The following is an 18,632-nucleotide window of genomic DNA, read 5'->3' as shown; positions in this document are numbered from 1 at the left end:
TGCTTTTTATTATTTGGGGGATTTGTCAAAGTCAAGTTCAGAAAATACATGAAAGATGGTAAAATATTCATGTTCATGAAGAGGCACAATTTGCGAATCCATATACAAAGTGGCCCGGCTGTTGCTTCTTGAAGGAGGCTTTAATTCCAAGCTGTCATCAACTTCATTCAAATACATTGTCATTCATGTCGTAAATACTTTACTCTGTCATTGTCTCCTCTGCCGAATCCATACATATTGTATCATCCACGAGTATTTGCATCGTCGCCTTGACCAATTTCTTGCTGGAAGGCATTGGGAGAAGATTCTTGCCCTAGTGAGGGTTCCTTAGACGTGACTGGATCCTTTTGATACTCATCACTATAGATTTCGTTAGATCCTTGATCGGTAAACACAGCATCATTCTGGCCAACGCCTTGCTCATAGTCAGCAACCATGATATCGACAATTTTTTTCCATTCTTCATCTCCCCCATGGCATCTCCGCCATAAAGAATGCCATTGCCCGGTTTTCTCAGGATTCGCAATTGCTTCTTGCTCGATACCCTTCTCCGCAACCATCAAACAAGCCTTAACAGCGTCTGCAACATCACCTTCTAGTTTCACAGTGTGTTCTTCACGGTCCAAGTCCTCAATCCAAGTGTGTAATGCTTTAATACAGAGTTTCTGATGCCCTGTCTCTGCTACTCTCTGAAACATATATGCATACATGTCGGCTGATTGTGATTTGGATTGACGAAGAGGCAATCTCCAAATATCCCAAAAGGCTACCCACTGTTCATTTCGTGCATATAGTTGCATCAGTCGCATTCTAGATTCATCTGAAAAGGGAGGTGACTCGAGGTTCATCATTAGAGTATGGATGCGACGTTGAATCGGCGACATTGCCTTTGTAGGTATTCCGAAAGAATCATTAACAGTCGCTTCTGGTTGAACAGTTGTGATATCAAGGTCCGGAATACGTTCTGTGGCTTCTTGTAAAGTCACGAACATTTCTTCCGTAAAAATCTTGTGGCCGCGTCGATACATTGTTTGGATGACCTTTAATGCGAGCCGGGCATTGAGGCGTGAAGGAGCGGAGTTTGTGTCTGAAGGGCCATGGACAGGTTCAAGTATGGTACGTATGATTCTGTGGTAATATTCATCAGATATATCACTATCGTCATTTTTCTTTCTTTCAAATCTTCTGAACAAGTTTATTAAATTCATGGCATGAAACCAAGGGTGTCCAATATCTCGAGCATAATGGAATAGCCAGAAGACATAATCCCACCTGAATGGAGCGGGGTGGTGGGGTTCTCCGACACCAGCCACAGCATCTTTAAAACACTTGAGGAAGGATGTATCCCCAGGAGTATATCCTTTGCCTAAATCAAACATTGCCTGTTCCGCTGAGACATTCTCAAGATACATCCGCAAGTGGTGCAACAAGAAACTTTGCCAATCCAACTCTACGTTGTTAGCACAGTATTCCAAAACACTGTTCTTCGCCCTTTCGAATTCACCAAGGGAGAAGTCGGAAAGTACTGATTGCTGGAGTTCTGTTAGTCTTTTGTTTTCAATTGTTCCGTCTTGCTGTGGTGAGGATAAGATACCGTGTGGGTGTTGGTCCCTTAGATTGTCAGATTTTCTTTCTACCGAAGTATGAAATTGTCGAGTCTGGGAGATTTGAAAACCTCGAGGTTTAACGGTTGATGCTGTAGTATGTTGTAAAGGTTGGGAAATCGATGTGGATATTGGTTCTCCGACCTCTGCATCTTCTCCGACCTCTTCAACTTCAACTTCCGACTGACCAGACCTTCGCAAAATTCCACCCCATAACTTTTCTAGATCAATCTCTTCTCTCTTCTCTTCGGTAAGCATTTGAACGACAATTCTGACACCATCGGTTCGTCTTCCAAAGCCCACAAAGCCATCGCCTTCGGGTGTAGCATTTGCATGTATATCTGGGCTCTCAACCACACCTATATCGACGCAAACCCAACCCGTTCTTATGCCATCATCGCCACTCTCGTCACCCACACTACCGAGAAGCTTGGCTCTCCGTGATTTGCGTCTCAACTTCAATTTCAATTCGTTCCTTCCCAATAGTCCATCTGCGCTTGGTCGTAATTTATATGTACTTCTCAACCACCGACACAATCGATCCGCAGAAACATGTAAATGCTTTTCACTTCGTGCAGTTCCAATAAGCATTATCAAATTCGCTCCTAGTGCAGGTGGAGGGTCAAGCTTTCGTAAATCTAATATTGTAAGATTGTCGAGGCCTAAGTCGACCGAGATCTCTTGTAGCATAGGTTCGAGTATCGGAGGTGGCAATTCTGGTAGGTCTGGAATTCTTTGACGTTCAGAAAGGGTTTGAGGCGTTTTTTGAGGTGCTTCAACTTGTAAATACCATGGCACAGCAGAAATCGAATTCTCGACCTCTTCGCCCATTGCCTGGTTCTCATCCAAAAGGTCTCGATCTTCCAGAATATCCTGATCTTGGAGATTTCCTTTCTCGACCCCCTCTCTATCTGCCTTATTCCCATCTAAAATCTCCCGGTCTTCCAAAACCTCCTCATGCTTGGAAGTTCCATCCTGTTCGATCAATCGCGAATGAGACAGAAATCGAATTTGTTGCCTCGGAAGCTTATTCGACTGAAGTTTCCCAGACGCTGGCATAGTTCGAATTGGAAGCGATACAACATTTCGCATTAATGATAAGCGACATGATGCGCATCCAGTAGCTCTTATGGCTTTACTAACAACCATACTGAACAATTGGTGATGTTTGTAAACATTCAACTATAGCATGAAGGATTGTGGTTTCCAATTGCCTAGGTTAGACATTTTTTCTGGGGAAGATTTTAGCGAACATGCATCCAGTGGGTTCTCGCGGGGCTACCGTCTGTTGTAATTCTCCCAAGTAGGTAGGTGGGTATGGATTGTAGTATGCTTAGGTAGAATAGGTATGTATATAACCAAGTAACTAAGAAATTGCTGAGGACTTGATTTCTTTTAACTTTTGATAAATTACCAAAAACATACCTAACATACAATGTCGAAAGAACAAACATGGAGATTGGAGTGCAAGGCTAGTCACGTGGTGATATCAGCAAGGCTGACGAAGTAGAGCTCTTATCAGTCTGTGAGGCGAGTACGAGGTCACTCGTCTAATTGACTGAAAACTCACAAGGCTGATCGGCTCGCGGTCGGCTAAATTTCGGACACAGCTGATTGGGCTCTTATCGAAGGTGACCCCTGTAACATTTTCTGCTTATCCGGTCGGTACATACCAGGTCCAAAAAGAAGAAAAAAATGTTCAATTTTGCCTTCAAATTGTGACCTATTCATCCTTCGTCCACACATTGATCTCTAGACCTCAAAAGCATTGTACATTTACTATTTGTGAATTGTACCGATTATGAGCTTATTAGTTTTGTCCTTCGACTTTTAAAGATAGTTTTTCTCATACCACTCTTTTTTCTGTATACTCTTTTTCTTAGATATAACTCTGTCTTCCCCTCTTTCGAGTTGACCCTCTCCATCTATCAAAAATGCTTGTCCGAGCTGCAAGGCGAAAAGCTCGTGGCAACCCAATTGTTGATAGACTTAAACGTCAACAACAAGCATATCTTCCTTTTCTATATCCAACTATCCATTCGAATCAAGTTGTGGCATGCCGGAATATTAATGTCGACTCAGGGCATCATGCGACTGGGTTACGGAGAAGACGAAACTCGAGAGACAATGCTACAAGACCTCCATCGCGGTCATTAGCAACGGCCATAAATCAGCCATTCGAAGAGATTCCATTCGAAGGGTTACACAATTCATCATCGAACAATTATGCATCATTGCCATTCAGTATACCGAAACTTCAGACGCCAATCATAATCCCGGATGATAGTGCGGGAGCTCCCAAAAGACATCGGCGTGGAGGTAATGATGCGGTCGGCGGTACTAGTGATGAAATTATAGCACTACTCATTGCTTGCCTTCAGGTTGGAAGGATAGAGCGTGCGAGTGTGATTTTTAAACGCCTGGCACAAATGGAAGAGGTCGACAGAGAGACACTACTACAATTACAAAATCAATTCTTACGTGCTGCAGTCTACGAGATTACGATGAAACCCTCAGAGCAAGCGACACAGTTTCTGCATAAGTGGTTCGAACTCGAAGTACGAAACAAGAATCTTCCACAAGATGCCTTGACTGTAGCATATATGCTGAAGGCTTCACTTCAATCGCCTCCAGGTCAACGACGTGATAGACTGGTATCAAGATATATGGACATGGTCCAAGGAGAAGCTGGTTTGGAGGTTCTAGCATGCAATGTTTTGCTACCCCACGAACTAGATATCATCAACCATATTTGCCCCACATACAATCTAGCGGAGGGACTTGGAGATCTTCAAGATATATTTGTCTCTGAGACGCCCAGAGCAGTAGATCCTTCCGACGGAGTTCTACAGTATGTCGAAAAAACAGGCACATCAGTTCCGGAAGTTCGCCAAACCGAACAAAAGGGTCTCGGACTTAAGTCATTGAGAAAAACCTTGTCGCTCTTTTCTTCTTTACCATCTGCAGGATATGATATGTCAAAAATGAGCGAGGAACAGCAGAGGGCTATCCAGTCACAATTGGAAGAAGATGCTGTGCAGGCTGCCATAGATCGTTGGAAGGACGAGAGCGTAAATTTGTCAAAATTAGGATTAAACACCTCACTACAATCGAAATCACTAGGAGCGAGAATGTGGAAATGGCATGTAGCTTTGACAGATGCCCTGAAAGAAGAATTGAAAGCCATCGACGAAGCAGAAATGAAGCAGCAACGAAGCGCAGCAGATATAAGCAGATGCGAATACGGGCCCTTTTTACGCTACCTCCCGGCTGAGAAGCTCGCAGCGCTAACAATTATCGCTCATATGCACGCGTTGTCGTCTTCGGGAATTGACAAAGGACTTACACTATCATTTTCTATCTTGCAAATCGCTAAAAGTGTAGAAGATGAGAGCATCTTCGAAACCATACAGAAAAACATGGCGAAGCCCTCATGGTCCGACAGCGTAGCCGACAGAGTTCGAATGCTCCGAATTCTCAAAGCGAAAGCACACGGTGCTAGCGAAGAATCGATTGATAACGACGACTCTCCAAGCTTTTCGCCTGATGCTTTTGTTTCTTCGCAAATTCGTGCGCATGAGTGGTCTGTAGGAATTAAAGCCAAAGTTGGATCTTTCTTATTGGAATCTTTACTGAAGGTTGCAAAAGTTCCAGTTACAATGATACACCCTGAAACTAACGAGACTGTTACTCAATTGCAACCTGCCTTTTCTCATGCCCAGCAATACAGAATGGGTAGAAAGCTCGGTGTGATCAACGCCAATAAAGTCATTGTTGATCAGCTCAAGCGCGAGCCTGTTCACAGCCTTCTTGCAAAACATCTTCCCATGCTTGTAAAGCCCGAGCCATGGACTGGTTTTAGTTCTGGTGGCTTTCTTAAACATCCTGGAAGGGTCATGCGCGTTAAGAATGGAGATGCAGACCAGAGGAATTATGCGGATGCTGCTATTGATCGGGGCAACTTGTCAACGGTATTTAAAGGCCTCAACATACTGGGAGATCAATCTTGGAGAATCAACCAGCCAGTTTTTGATATTATGCTAGAGGCATGGAATTCTGGTGACGCAATTGCAAACCTTGCTCCGGACAAGCCAAAACTCGATTACCCTCCCGAGCCCGAGACCTCTTCCGACCCACTCGAACGCCGAAGATGGGTCACTGCAGTCAAGAAAGTAGAAAACTCTAAGTCAAGTTTTCATTCTCAACGTTGTTTCCAAAATTTCCAACTAGAAATCGCTAGAGCTCTACGCGATAAAACCTTCTACTTCCCACATAACGTGGATTTCCGTGGAAGAGCATATCCAATTCCTCCCTACCTTAACCACATGGGAGCAGATCATTGTCGAGGGCTTATGATGTTTGGGACCGGGAAGGCACTTGGTACTTCTGGTTTAAGGTGGCTCAAGGTTCACCTCGCCAACGTATACGGGTTCGATAAAGCGAGTCTTCAAGAGAGAGAAGAATTCGCAAGCAAAAACATAGACGAAATTTACGACTCGGCAACAAACCCACTGGGAGGCAAAAGGTGGTGGCTACAGGCTGAAGATCCGTGGCAATGCTTAGCAGCATGCATGGAGTTCAAGAACGCGCTTGAATCTGGAGACCCAGCTAGTTTCATTTCATATTTACCTGTTCATCAGGATGGTACTTGTAACGGTCTTCAACATTACGCAGCATTAGGTGGTGACGTATGGGGTGCCCAGCAAGTCAACCTTGAGCCTGGTGATCGCCCGGCGGATGTCTATACTGCAGTCGCAGATCTCGTGAAGGAGAGTATCGCAAAAGACCTGCTTGCTGACCACCCCAAAGCCAAAGTTTTGAGTGGAAAAATAACCCGTAAGGTTGTCAAACAAACCGTTATGACCAATGTCTACGGAGTCACCTTCATTGGAGCTAAAGCACAAGTCCGAAAACAACTTGTTGCAGCCCATAAAGATTTGCCTGATAATGAAGAAATTAATCCAGGGACTCTAGCCTCTTACGTGGTCACTAAGATCTTTACCGCTCTTTCCACCATGTTTAAGGGGGCCCACGACATTCAGTACTGGCTTGGAGATTGTGCGTCCCGAATTTCAAATAGTTTAACACCTGAGCAGATTGAGAGGATAGTCGCACAAGCCTCAGAGCAAGGAGGACGCCCTTCTAAACGAGCTGCAGCAAGTTTAGATGACATTTCTCAATTTAAATCCAGTGTGATTTGGACGACACCTTTGAACTTGCCAGTTGTCCAACCTTACCGAACTCACAAATCACGGCTAGTGCGCACAAACCTTCAACTTCTCAGCTTATCTGAACCGCATCGATCGGACCCTGTCAGCAGTCGTAAACAACTCCAAGCGTTTCCTCCCAATTTCATCCACTCTCTAGATGCAACGCATATGCTTCTTTCAGCAGTGAAATGTAATGAAGCAAAATTGGCGTTTGCGGCTGTTCACGATTCATTTTGGACACACGCCGCTGATATCGATACGATGAACACATTTTTGAGAGATGCCTTCATTGAGATTCATAGTGACGATGTTATTGGACGCTTGGCAGCAGAAATGGCTACTCGGTACAAGGATTACATGCAACTTGTGAGAGTCAAGCCGGGAACTCTAGCGTTCACTAAGATCTCTCAATATCGCAAATCCCTCAAGTCAACTGAGAGGGATAGAAACAGCGATTTATTGAGGGAGGTAAAGAGGCTGCGCCTTCTTAGCTCATCTAATCCAGAAGAAGTAGAAGAAGGAAAGCGCATGGTTACATCAGCTAGTATATACGAAGTTATGACGGGTGAGGTCGAGTTGGATCCGGAATTAGATGTTAAAACCGTGGGTTTGGGAAACATGGTCAACTCAAGGTCAGCTAAAGAGCACGATACTGTATCCAGCTGGGACACCGGTGCTACGGACGAAGCTATAGAGGAAGCTTTAGAAGATAATCCGAACATTGAATTAGAGGCAGCGGAAGAGACTTCAGAAGAGGCAGAATTAGAAACCGCACCCAAAGATCGATTTGAGACCTTAATGAAGCCGAGGTCTCGACCAAATCAAACACCCCAATTGGTTTGGCTTCCGCTGAAGTTCGCCCCTATTCCTAAGAAGGTAAGCACGCGTTCTAAACTATAATACTGGCTCAGTCTGGCTGACGACTAATTTTAATGCAGGGAGCTTTCGATGTGACACGTCTTAAGCAAAGTCAATACTTCTTCTCTTGATTGAGTCAACGATTATCATGGCTTTGTTTCGTCTGGGATATGATTTCGGGTGACGGCTGCATTCCGGTAAGGCGGGCTTTGAAGAGCAGGATACACATTTTGGATTGAATTCCTCGGCAAATCCTTTTATTTTAGCATAGCGAGGGCGTTTACATTACAAGGCGTTGAAAACTAATGAAATGGCTGACAATGTATGATTAACGTGTAAGTTAAAGGTTCTTCCTTCATATAAAGGAATTAAATAGAACGAGCAAAATCAGAAAACATATTACCCACAACACAAATATGAAGAACACATTCTTCTGTTAAAAGTTGCAGTTTACGCTTGGCAGGTTGAGCCTCCAAATCCGGGTTTGAGCTTCCATCTAGTTATTTCATGAGTTCTTCGTATCAAACCGAATAACAAACGTGATGACACCCCGGGAGAGTGATCTTGATGTTACACGACACTTAAATACGAGAATTGATTCGTGTAAGCAATGTCAATCTCTCATGACACAAATAACGAGACCGTACAAGCCTTTTCAGCTGACGATCTAGCTCGGTAAGACAAGACTGGTACGTGATTTTGTTTCCCTGTTGCGTAGGTGCGTTTCCCCGTTGAGTTTGTGAATGTGATGATCCATTCCGCGAGGTAGCGAGGGATGATTCGTGGAAGGAACGAAGCTCAACAGCTGGCTGATGATATATATACGGCTTGTCTCCTCCACAATATGGATTCTCCGGATCGATCAAGACAATAACTTTCAGATAACTTCTACGCAACAGACATTCCCAAACAAAATTTTCATCATGTATCATCTTTACACCATCAGTATCCTTGTGTTGACTGCAGTGTAAGTGCTTTTCGAGCTCTCTTACCCATTTTGAAATACACAAATACTTACATTGATTTCAGACAAAATGTCTACTGTATCCCTGAAGCCCTTCGCCATCGTTCCGAAACATGTGCTCCAAGCTTGATAACTACCACGTACATTAGTACTATCTCGACGGTTAAGACAGTCCCACATTCTTGCTATACTCGCTCGATTACCACCATTCAGAACTCTTTCCGTACGCCATTATTCTTCCCTTAAGTAGTATCAGCTATCTAATATTACTACAGCTTGCTCAGGAACAAAGTCCTTCGACCCTGCTACATGTGGTCCCGTGCCATTGTGTATTCTTTTATCGACGACTACAATTACAGTGCCGCCCAGTGATAGTAAGCTTAACCGGTTCACTAAATCCTTCTTATTCCTAGATTGTGTTCCCTGGTCTCGGGCCACACTTTTGTATTTCTTTCATAAGATTCTTTCGCTTTTCTTTACAACCTCACCTATTCGTTCCACATTACCATACCATCCTTTATTGATAGGCAATACTGACAATCCTTACAGAATGTTGTGTAGCAACTCCAACAGTAACAGTTCCAGGCGCATGTGCGAAATGCCGAACAGGCTGTGCCACAGATTTGACGACAGTGACTGTTACTGAAGGAGCAACACCGCTATCCTACAATCCAGGCGGTCCTCAATTACCCCCAACCAAGAGACAAGGAGGTCCACTCATTCCATGCACGTCTACTCTAAGCCACTTCAAACAGTTTACCCATGGGCCTACAAAAACGCTCTTTCCATCTACAGTCACAGCTACTAGCAGCGTAGATTGTGCAGGCTGTGGCGCTTTGAGTGTGAAGCCTATTGGAGGTGTCGGTCCTGCTGTAATATTTACGACAACCGTAACGGCAGATGTGCCAACTACTACTACGACTTTTGTTTGCTCCCCAACGCCGGCATAGGGTTTGTAGGGATTTCGAATAGGTGGGGGTCTTAAGATGTTTTTTTCGTGCTTGAACTTAAGCTCATTGCTACACTCGTTTTGCAGACAAACAGACAGGAAAGATTGATTATGAAATTTGCAATGGAGTTAAACTCACGCTCCCTTTACAAAAAGCTTCAGCCTTTTTGACTTGGCAATGCATTATGACATGATACTTGTGCTTACTGGAATGTGAAACGCTTCTGCCTGAGTCGTGATTCCAATGAACATTTCCTGGGGAAATTTCTGAGCTGGAATTCTATGGCTGATTCCCTTGTAGTCATCCTCGGCGTTGGCTCTTGATAATCGCCGTATCGTATAAGATAAATGAATGACTATGAAAACAAGAGATTATTTCCTTGCTCATAGAAAATGAAGACATTGATCAACGTTAAATGGTTCATTCGCAGGCCACCAATAATACATACAACATTTGAGCCGATGAGGCTAAAGGACCGACGTCGAGAATCAATCACGTGATAACCGTAGATATCTCGCGCTAGTGATAGGCAAGGTCCCAAGATTTATTTCTCGCGACTCAAGCTTCCAGGCGCATCAACATAAAGCAGAGACCAGGCAAGACAAAATCAACAACTTCACACGCCAAAATGCCAGTTGTCAAGGGTGGAGTTTGGACTAATATCGAAGATGAAATTCTAAAAGCAAGTGTTTCGAAATATGGATTGAATCAATGGGCTCGAGTTTCCTCACTTCTCGCAAGAAAAACACCGAAGCAATGTAAAGCAAGATGGAGCGAATGGTTAGATCCAGGTATTCGCAAAATAGAATGGAGCAAGGAAGAGGATGAAAAATTGTTACATTTGGCGAAGTTGATGCCAACACAATGGCGAACTATTGCTCCTATTGTCGGACGAACAGCGACCCAATGCCTCGAAAGGTATCAGAAATTACTCGATGAAGCGGAACAGAAAGAGGCTGGAGAGTTCGGACTGGGTGGGCCTGATGGCGGAGAAAACAAAGCACCATCTGCGGATGATGTACGCAGATTGCGACCTGGGGAAGTCGATCCAGATCCAGAATCGAAACCTGCGAGGCCAGATACCGTTGATTTAGATGAGGATGAAAAAGAAATGTTGAGTGAAGCTCGCGCCCGTTTAGCAAATACACAGGGTAAAAAGGCGAAGAGGAAGGCTCGTGAACGTCAATTGGAAGAGACAAGGAGGTTGGCCGTTTTGCAGAAGCGCAGAGAGCTTAAGAATGCTGGCATTAATATCAAAGTGGTTAATCGGAAGAAGGGGATGATGGACTACAATGCCGATATACCTTTCGAAAAAGCCCCCGCTCCTGGATTTTACGATACTGGCGACGAATCCATCCAAAACGAAAAGCAGAGAGCAGCTTTTGATCCACGAAAACAGCAACTTGCGATAAAGCGCAAAGGAGACCAAGATGATAATCAGGATCCAAAACGACAAAAGAATGATAAAAACGCCCCATCGGCATCCTACCAAGCGGCCATGAAAGCTGGGCAGATGCAAAAAATTCGAGAAGCAGAACAGAGTAGTAAGAGACGGGCGTTGGTATTACCAGCACCTCAGGTGGGTGAGGGAGAACTCGAGGAAATTGTAAAGATGGGTATGATAGGGGAGAGGGCGAACATTATGGCGAGGTCGAGCGAGAATGATGCAACAAGAGGGCTTGTGAATACATATTCGACTATAAACAGTGGAGCACCAATTCGAACACCGCGAGCCCCGGCACAAGAGGACCATATCGCCAACGAAATACGAAATATCAGAGCTTTAACCGAGACACAATCATCACTTCTAGGAGGAGAAAATACACCTTTGCACGAAGGATCTGGTAGCACAGGGTTTGATGGCGTTACTCCTCGAAGGCATCAAATGGAAACACCTAATCCTATGGCAACCCCTTTTCGTGCGAATGGAATCGGTGCAACTCCTGCAAGAAATGGTGTAGGAGCTACACCAATGCGAACTCCTCGAGATAGTTTTGCACTGAATGCAGATGGTGAGATGGAGTTGGTTGGGAGAACACCTCAAGATTTAAAAATAAGGGACATGACCCTTAAAAATTCCCTGAAAGCTGGTCTTGCATCTCTACCAAAGCCAAAAGATACCGAGTGGGAGTTAGAATTACCGGAAGAGCAGCAAGAAAATTTTGGTGTTCAAGAACTATCCGAGGAAGACGCAGAGCTCAGGGACAGAAGGAATCGACAAGTTCGAGAAGCTCGAGAACAACTAGAATTCAAAAGACGAACACAAGTTTTACAAAGAGGGCTGCCTCGGCCATCAGTTATCGATATCAACGCATTAATGAAAACTGTGGAGAACATTGAAGATACAATTGAAGGTTCTATTGAAAGAGAAGCAGCATTATTGATTGCAAATGATGCCCTCAAGTACCCCACACCTGGAGCCAAAGTCAGAGGCACATCGAAGGCCATTGAAGTGTTTGAGGATGATGATCTTTCGCAAGCGCGATTGCAGTTGTTGATGGAAGTTCCTAAGGACTTGGTAGAGCAAGGATCGGATGCTTTCAAAGCGGCATGGGACGAAGTCCATAAATCATCATTGTTACCTGGATTGAGTGGATACGATTCTGATGACGAGATTGATGAGCATCAGATGCTTCTAGATGCTTTTGACGTAAGCCCTGAATTTCTACCAACTTTGTCTCTTCAATCACTAACAATTTCCCAGAATGTTCAAGAATCCATCGTCGCTGCTGCTGAGAAGGGCAATAAATCCGAAAAGAAACTCGCCCTCCATTTAGGCGGCTACCAACAAAGAGCTAAAACCTTACGTCAAAAAATCGGCGAAGCAGCTGACGCTTTATCAAAAGCTACTTATTCTTTAGACGCGTTCAAAACGTTGCAGATTTCAGAAGATGTAGCCATCTCGAGGAGATTGGAAGATTTGAGGGAGAGAGTGGGATTTGTCTCCAAGCGTGAGAGAGAAGCTCAAGAACTATATAGAGAAAGAAAAGAAGAGTTGACGAATTTGACGGATGGGGTAAACGGGTTTCATTGAGGATGAGAACGGAAATGAGAAATTTGTAATATATGGAGACGTTGTCTCCAATGAATGGCATGGCGTGGATATGAATAATTTATTTTAAGGCTTAGCGGAACTTCAAGCCGGGTAGAAATGCAATGTATGATATCCCCATTTGTGATTGATTCTTTCAAATCTGTGCAAAAGTCTCAGTAAGTAAGTGATGTGAATTGCTTAAGGTGCCTCTATATGATGTATCCGTCTGTCCATCTACCTATCTATCATAAAATGCCGGCCGTTCATCTCGTATCTCATGTTCAGTCCTCGTGTTTGTAGACCTCTTTTCTTTCTCCGTACCAATGCAAATGCAAATGCCCACCCATACTGATGCTCGCTACTCTATTTCCCAAACAAAACCAAATAAAATCGATACAATCGATCAACGCAAATGCCGCCCGCGACTTCATCCCAACTTCAGATCTTTACTCAGCTCCCTAAAATCCCACGACGCGTGCGTACCTCAACCCACCAAATCCGCAGCCGATTCCTCGACCAAGAGTTGACTTTCTTCCATACACTCTACCGTTCCCGCTAAAATACCCGCTCCGATAATACTTCCATACATACACGCTTCTAGTACGATTCTCTTGCCGCCCTTGTCGGGACCGAATTCCTTGTGCATGATCTCATCGAGATACATCTGGCAATCTGCAAGATAGTCTTGGAAGTGGGAGATACAGGAGCCGGTGTAGCCTACGAGGAGTTCTGTTATATTTTCCGAGGCATGGATGGGATTGGTTTGGTTGGGATTTGTTGACTTTGAAGTATCTTTGGAAAGTGGCGAGAAAGGAAGTTCGTCGGCTACTCCGACAAGACCGATGATAGCAGCAGCTACCATGCCTGCCGCGCGCTTCTCGATCTTCTTTGCTACGGTTACAACCACATTTGCTAATTCCGGAGTCCAGGTTTGGGGTTTTCCGCTAGTTGGATCTATGGGGAATGGCATGGCGAGATCGAGTGGTGGGCATAGCTGATCTTCTCTTCCTACTTTAGCAAGGATACTGGCATCGAGAGCGTTCCGTTTGAGGAGAACTGTGGGAAGGGTTTCGGATGGTAGCTGGAGTTGGGTTGTGAAATATTCGAGGATGATAAGACGACCTAGCTCGCCGAGATATTTGCCGCCGGTCATGTATTCGAAAGGCATGAAACCTGGAGTTTCGCTGTTGGCGTCGAGAATCTTGTCCCATTTTGTGACGAAGTTCAGGGTGTCAAGAGGGGGAGCTGTGCCGTTGATGGACCATTCGGTGTTGATTATGATTTTGGTGTCTTTCTGTTTGCCCTCGATAGTGTTTAGGGTGTGGGATGGATATTTTGTGACATGAAGTTTGGAGATTGATAGAGGAATAGTGGCATTACAGCCAGTGCCGACGATTAGACCCATGGCCACCTTCTGATTCGGCGTACGTTGCTGTCGGTGGAAGGATACTAGGCTTGCAACGGCATCGTTTACTATGGCAGTTATTTTGATGCGGGGAAGATGAGGCAAGGTTGCAGTTGATATTTTGTAGCCTTTGAGGAGCTGCTCGCCAAGGTTGAGATTTGAGGTCATCGCAAACCCCTTGCCCATAGACATCAGAACTGCGTCTGATAATTTATTTTGACTATTCGAGTGTTAGTGACGGTCCGCTTAAAAATGATAAATTCGGCATCAAACATCATTGGGAAACTCATTGTAACACCCATTGGCAACTCAGAAGGTAGCTGTGAGCCCCATTCGTCAACTCCATCCTGAACAACTTCCGCAACACACTTTCCAATCCACACGAACAATTCATCTGCATTGTTATGTTTGTGGCCTTCGCCAATTTGCCATGACTTCTCAAGTAGCCTATTAATTTTGCCTGGTAATGCCAAACCATCTTGAATAGAAGGGCCAAGCAGCTCAATGAATCCCACTCTCAGATTTGATCCTCCGCTATTGTAGGTCAGATACAAATCACCTCACAGTCTATGACAAAAAACTCACATATCGATCGCCAAATATCTCCCCTTTCCATGATCCGGTCTCAACACCTCTTCAGAAATAGGTGTAGGTAGAAACTGATTTGTAGATTCCTTTGCCAACGTCTTGAACGTCTCACAAAGACTCTTGGCTAATGCATGAATCTTATTAATATCCACATCGAGAGGTGCAAGGACCTGGTCAAGAGCAGTTGGATTTAAAGTCATGATTTCGATAAGCGAGCTGGCTGACTGTAGCTGAGTGAGATGGATGATTGAGGGGTGAGAAGGCTTGTTTTGAAAAACGTGTTTGTATGTGGTGTGAATCTCTGACTTCAAGATGTTTATCGAATTTCAATCAATTTGTAAGGAAAGGTTCAGATAGAAGGGGTTGAATTATGTACTTTAACTCGCTAGTGCATATTGAGGGAGAGTGAATGAGATGTACAGCCTCATGTGTATGGTACAGTGAATGATATAATTCTTTTTTGCAATGTTAGTGGTTCAAAATGTTATGATAGGTGGATTATATTACAGATGAATCCATCTGGGCAAAGAATTGAGATCCGAAAAGAAAGTCTGTATGAATATCAGTATAAAAGTCTAGGTAAGCACACACATGAAGCAGAAAGGAGAAGATTAAGGCATGTACCAATTGGGTACTAATAACTCCTTTGATGAGTGCCCGCTTAGATCAGCCGATCAGATATGATTACTCTATATTTAGCCGCGGATCTACCGAATCTTCAGCTGGATGATGCTCCAACTGATGCTCCCTTTTAACCTTCAAGCTTCATTATCTTATCAGTACTTTATGGATCCATCAATATGAAGGACTCCCTACCCACGATCAATACTAATTTCGAATACCATAGCATGGATAACGAGAAAGCAGAGAGAATGTTGACCGGACCACCTGCACGAAGAGCTAGACCTCTAGCTTTTGGAGCTCTAACGGTCGCTCTGTTGTATTTCTTATGGACTGCAAATATCCATCAATTATTCATGGGTTGCGGCATGCAACCGCAATCTGCCGGAACGAACCATGCAAAGGATATTGTATCTGTATCTGATCGTAAACCTATACCGTTGGAAGCGCATATCATGTCTAAATGTAAGTTTAATCGGTTCACAATTCATTTCCCTTGCATTGCTCTAGAGTATTTCTTTGACGGACAGTTACTGACTCCTTAATACAGGTCCCGATGCGCAGGTCAGTTGAGCTGTTATCAGATTTGTGGTACATAATTAATTTACTTGTAGGACTGTTTAAAAATGATGGTATTGCCAGCTATGCAGAGAGTATATGATAAAGTAAACTTCACGCTCTCATTTATTGGCGCGTAAGTACTGAGCCTCCCAAGAATCACCTGAAGAATCTAACGGCCTTTCTCTCGCAGACCTACAGACAATGACGGAGTTGCCTGTAAACATGGCCCGCAAGAATGCATGGGCAATATTCTCGAATTATGTTCTGCGACGCTATATCCCGACCCGAAAATCTACCTTGGGTTCACGATGTGTTTGACCAGAGACTATAAGGACATACCAGATAGAAGTCTAGTGGAAGATTGCGCATTAGAGCATGGAATGGATTTCGAAAAACTCAATGCGTGTACTGTGCAGGATGACGGAGGGTATGGAATGGGAATGTTAAGAGATAGTGTCAGAAGGAGTACCGAGGTATGTGTGAAGATGAAATGCATGTTCATCCTTCAGAGCTTCCATGCTAACCAAAAGCTGCAGGCTGGTGTCACAAAATCTTGCACTGTCAGACTCGACGAAGAAATATTTTGTATACGTGATGGCAGGAAGTGGACGGATTGCCCAGGAGGGTCGGATGTAAACGATCTTATTCTTGCCGTAGAGAAGATGTACCGCCACCAGTCTTGATAGGTTCGAATATATCCGTCCATAACTCACTCGCCTCTCCAACGGTGTAGTTCAAAGACACTTTATCCATCCCTGTTTCTTCGTTGCCCTCCATGTTTTCCAATTGCTCGATTATACTCTCCAATCCGATCGCCTTTCCGGTTGCTTGTGTCGCGCCTGCCTCCAGTGCGACATGTACAATATGCACATGAAAATGGTAGTAGGTCGGTTGATAATGAACATACAATTTCAACTGATCCTCTTCCAAACCTTTGTATGAGTTCACCGTAGCCTCCACAAACTTTTGTCTCATATGTCTCAGCCATTGTACATGTTTCTTCTTCAAATCCCTCAAACTCCATATATCTATCCTCTCTACCAGCCCTAATAAATGGAGTCCCTCCATCGTCTTTCGATCCCAGTTCAGATCTGGCAATAATAAGAACCCCTCATCTCCATCTCGACCTTGTGGGGTTCTATAAATGACATCCTCTACCTCAGTCTTTCCATCTATTATATTGTATACCCAATTTAATCTACCTCCATCTCTTTTCGCTTGCATATATGGACGTATCTTCTCTCTGTAAATTTGGGGTGTTTCTGTGATCATACGAAGTCCTTGCTTGCTATATTTCTTAATGTGCTGTTCTGTGCATGGATAGATGAGATTAATCTTCAGATCGGTAGGTTCAGTCGTTTGCGAAGGACCAGCATTGGCCAAATACCAAAAGTAAACATCATTTGCGCCGAGATTCTCGAGGGATTGGACAGTGGTTGGGAGAGAAGATAGATAGTCTGAGGAGGTAGGAAATGGAGCGCGCTCAAGAATCAAGAGACATGGCTTGGAATTGATTTGGCCGCAGAGAACGGAACGTCGTCCTGCTTGATCTTTGTAGGTAGACTAGTTAGATGTGGTGTTGTGGATGGAGGTAGATTGTGATATTGAAAGTTACCTTGGTTTAGCAAACGATCAAATTTGAAATCTCGAATGAGAGATGTTGGGGTAGGAGCTTCTTCTGCCATGATTGGAGTATGTGTTGATTTTATTATGGCCAGGCTTAAAAGGTTGGGACACAGAGCTCCTGGGGGATAAGATTATGTCATCAAAAAGCGTTTTGTTGCACATCTAAAAATTTGCTGATTGTCCGCTACGAAAATACCAACCAGTCAGCATGTCACGCAAGTCCATCAATTAATCGAGCATGTGACATGTATCAAAAGATGAAAACCTTCAGCTGTGTGTGCGACATAGGTGCTGATACTCATCAAATTTCACTTACACGTCCAAGAGCGAATATGCATTGGCAAAGTCTCGTCGATGATGAGTACACCAATTGCAGATATATTCCGGATATGTTTATCTAATCAGTCAAAGAGTTCCAGCAATGCCAAGTATGGATGATTTGCAAAACTAGCAAGGGACAGTCCGTCAGATATACGCTATCGATACGAGTCTCAAGATCAAAGAAAGTGGTTAAGCTTGGGAGAGTGTCTCTTTCGAACCCGGACTGGCATATTGACGGGTGTCACGATGTCTGAGATCATTTAGCACTCAAATTAGTAGAGCTAATGAGATGATGAGATATTGAGGTGTGGTTCAAGACATCGAGAACGTCCAACTCTTGCTTGGAATGAATTCCATGCATCCTGAGCCACCTACGCACATTGACTAAAGAAGTTCGAGATTTCTTGGCTAATATCATTGTTTGTTCCTAGGCTTTTGATCAAGAACGAGTACGGAGTAGTGAAATTGTGGGGTGATGATATGAACCATTATCAAGCTTCAACAATGCAGCACAATCCGAGAGCTTCAGCCGGCATAGAGATGTGCTTTGATCTTCCACCGATATGGTAGGTCAATACCTTCTCCCGCTCGGTATTCCTTACTCCGTTGGCTGCATATCTGCGATTACTGAACCTTGAGATAAAGACAATGATCCATATGATAGGACAGGATAAGCGATAACCTTCCCCAGACGACTTACATTGAATTGTGCTATCTATATTCACAATGCCCTGGTCTATGAATGGCTTTCTTAGTTGCTGGTCGTTACGATCCTACGATCCTACGATCCACACCACCCACCACCACCTTCACCTCCTAAATACGGATGTACCATTTGTAACACCGCGCAGCAGCTTTCCAATTTTTCCTATTCCGCAACGGAAATAAGA

General features: G+C 44.1%; 7 protein-coding genes across 7 annotated transcripts; 4 read left to right on the top strand and 3 right to left on the bottom strand.

The window, feature by feature from the left end:
* Nucleotides 1–242: 242 nt before the first annotated feature.
* On the bottom strand, nucleotides 243–2,753 carry EAE98_006773 (uncharacterized protein; the record flags this gene model as incomplete). Its single annotated transcript, XM_038954396.1, has 1 exon — nucleotides 243–2,753. The coding sequence occupies one exon, from the start codon at nucleotides 2,751–2,753 to the stop codon at nucleotides 243–245; it is 2,511 nt and encodes an 836-aa protein (XP_038809076.1).
* Nucleotides 2,754–3,538: 785 nt separating this feature from the next.
* EAE98_006772 (uncharacterized protein) lies at nucleotides 3,539–7,803 on the top strand (the record flags this gene model as incomplete). The annotated part of the gene is made up of 2 exons (XM_038954395.1): nucleotides 3,539–7,690; nucleotides 7,753–7,803. The coding sequence occupies 2 exons, from the start codon at nucleotides 3,539–3,541 to the stop codon at nucleotides 7,801–7,803; spliced, it is 4,203 nt and encodes a 1,400-aa protein (XP_038809075.1).
* A 792-nt stretch (nucleotides 7,804–8,595) lies between these two features.
* Nucleotides 8,596–9,586, top strand: EAE98_006771 (uncharacterized protein; the record flags this gene model as incomplete). The annotated part of the gene is made up of 4 exons (XM_038954394.1): nucleotides 8,596–8,639; nucleotides 8,702–8,859; nucleotides 8,912–9,010; nucleotides 9,186–9,586. The coding sequence occupies 4 exons, from the start codon at nucleotides 8,596–8,598 to the stop codon at nucleotides 9,584–9,586; spliced, it is 702 nt and encodes a 233-aa protein (XP_038809074.1).
* A 466-nt stretch (nucleotides 9,587–10,052) lies between these two features.
* EAE98_006770 (uncharacterized protein) lies at nucleotides 10,053–12,810 on the top strand. Its single transcript, XM_038954393.1, has 2 exons — nucleotides 10,053–12,236; nucleotides 12,291–12,810. The coding sequence occupies exons 1-2, from the start codon at nucleotides 10,215–10,217 to the stop codon at nucleotides 12,618–12,620; spliced, it is 2,352 nt and encodes a 783-aa protein (XP_038809073.1). The 5' UTR covers nucleotides 10,053–10,214; the 3' UTR covers nucleotides 12,621–12,810.
* Nucleotides 12,811–13,104: 294 nt separating this feature from the next.
* EAE98_006769 (uncharacterized protein) lies at nucleotides 13,105–14,813 on the bottom strand (the record flags this gene model as incomplete). The annotated part of the gene is made up of 3 exons (XM_038954392.1): nucleotides 13,105–14,245; nucleotides 14,299–14,559; nucleotides 14,611–14,813. 3 exons carry the CDS (start codon nucleotides 14,811–14,813, stop codon nucleotides 13,105–13,107), a joined length of 1,605 nt encoding a protein of 534 aa, XP_038809072.1.
* Nucleotides 14,814–15,413: 600 nt separating this feature from the next.
* On the top strand, nucleotides 15,414–16,478 carry EAE98_006768 (uncharacterized protein; the record flags this gene model as incomplete). The annotated part of the gene is made up of 5 exons (XM_038954391.1): nucleotides 15,414–15,699; nucleotides 15,785–15,798; nucleotides 15,849–15,928; nucleotides 15,986–16,268; nucleotides 16,332–16,478. 5 exons carry the CDS (start codon nucleotides 15,414–15,416, stop codon nucleotides 16,476–16,478), a joined length of 810 nt encoding a protein of 269 aa, XP_038809071.1.
* Nucleotides 16,438–17,480, bottom strand: EAE98_006767 (uncharacterized protein; the record flags this gene model as incomplete). Its single annotated transcript, XM_038954390.1, has 2 exons — nucleotides 16,438–17,345; nucleotides 17,411–17,480. 2 exons carry the CDS (start codon nucleotides 17,478–17,480, stop codon nucleotides 16,438–16,440), a joined length of 978 nt encoding a protein of 325 aa, XP_038809070.1.
* Nucleotides 17,481–18,632: the final 1,152 nt, after the last annotated feature.

Source organism: Botrytis deweyae (genome assembly GCF_014898535.1).
Source record: "Botrytis deweyae strain B1 chromosome Unknown BDEW_015, whole genome shotgun sequence".
In the NCBI taxonomy this organism is placed as follows: domain Eukaryota; kingdom Fungi; phylum Ascomycota; class Leotiomycetes; order Helotiales; family Sclerotiniaceae; genus Botrytis; species Botrytis deweyae.
Note: the sequence above shows the minus strand (reverse complement) of the source record. Positions and strands in the feature narration are given on the sequence as shown.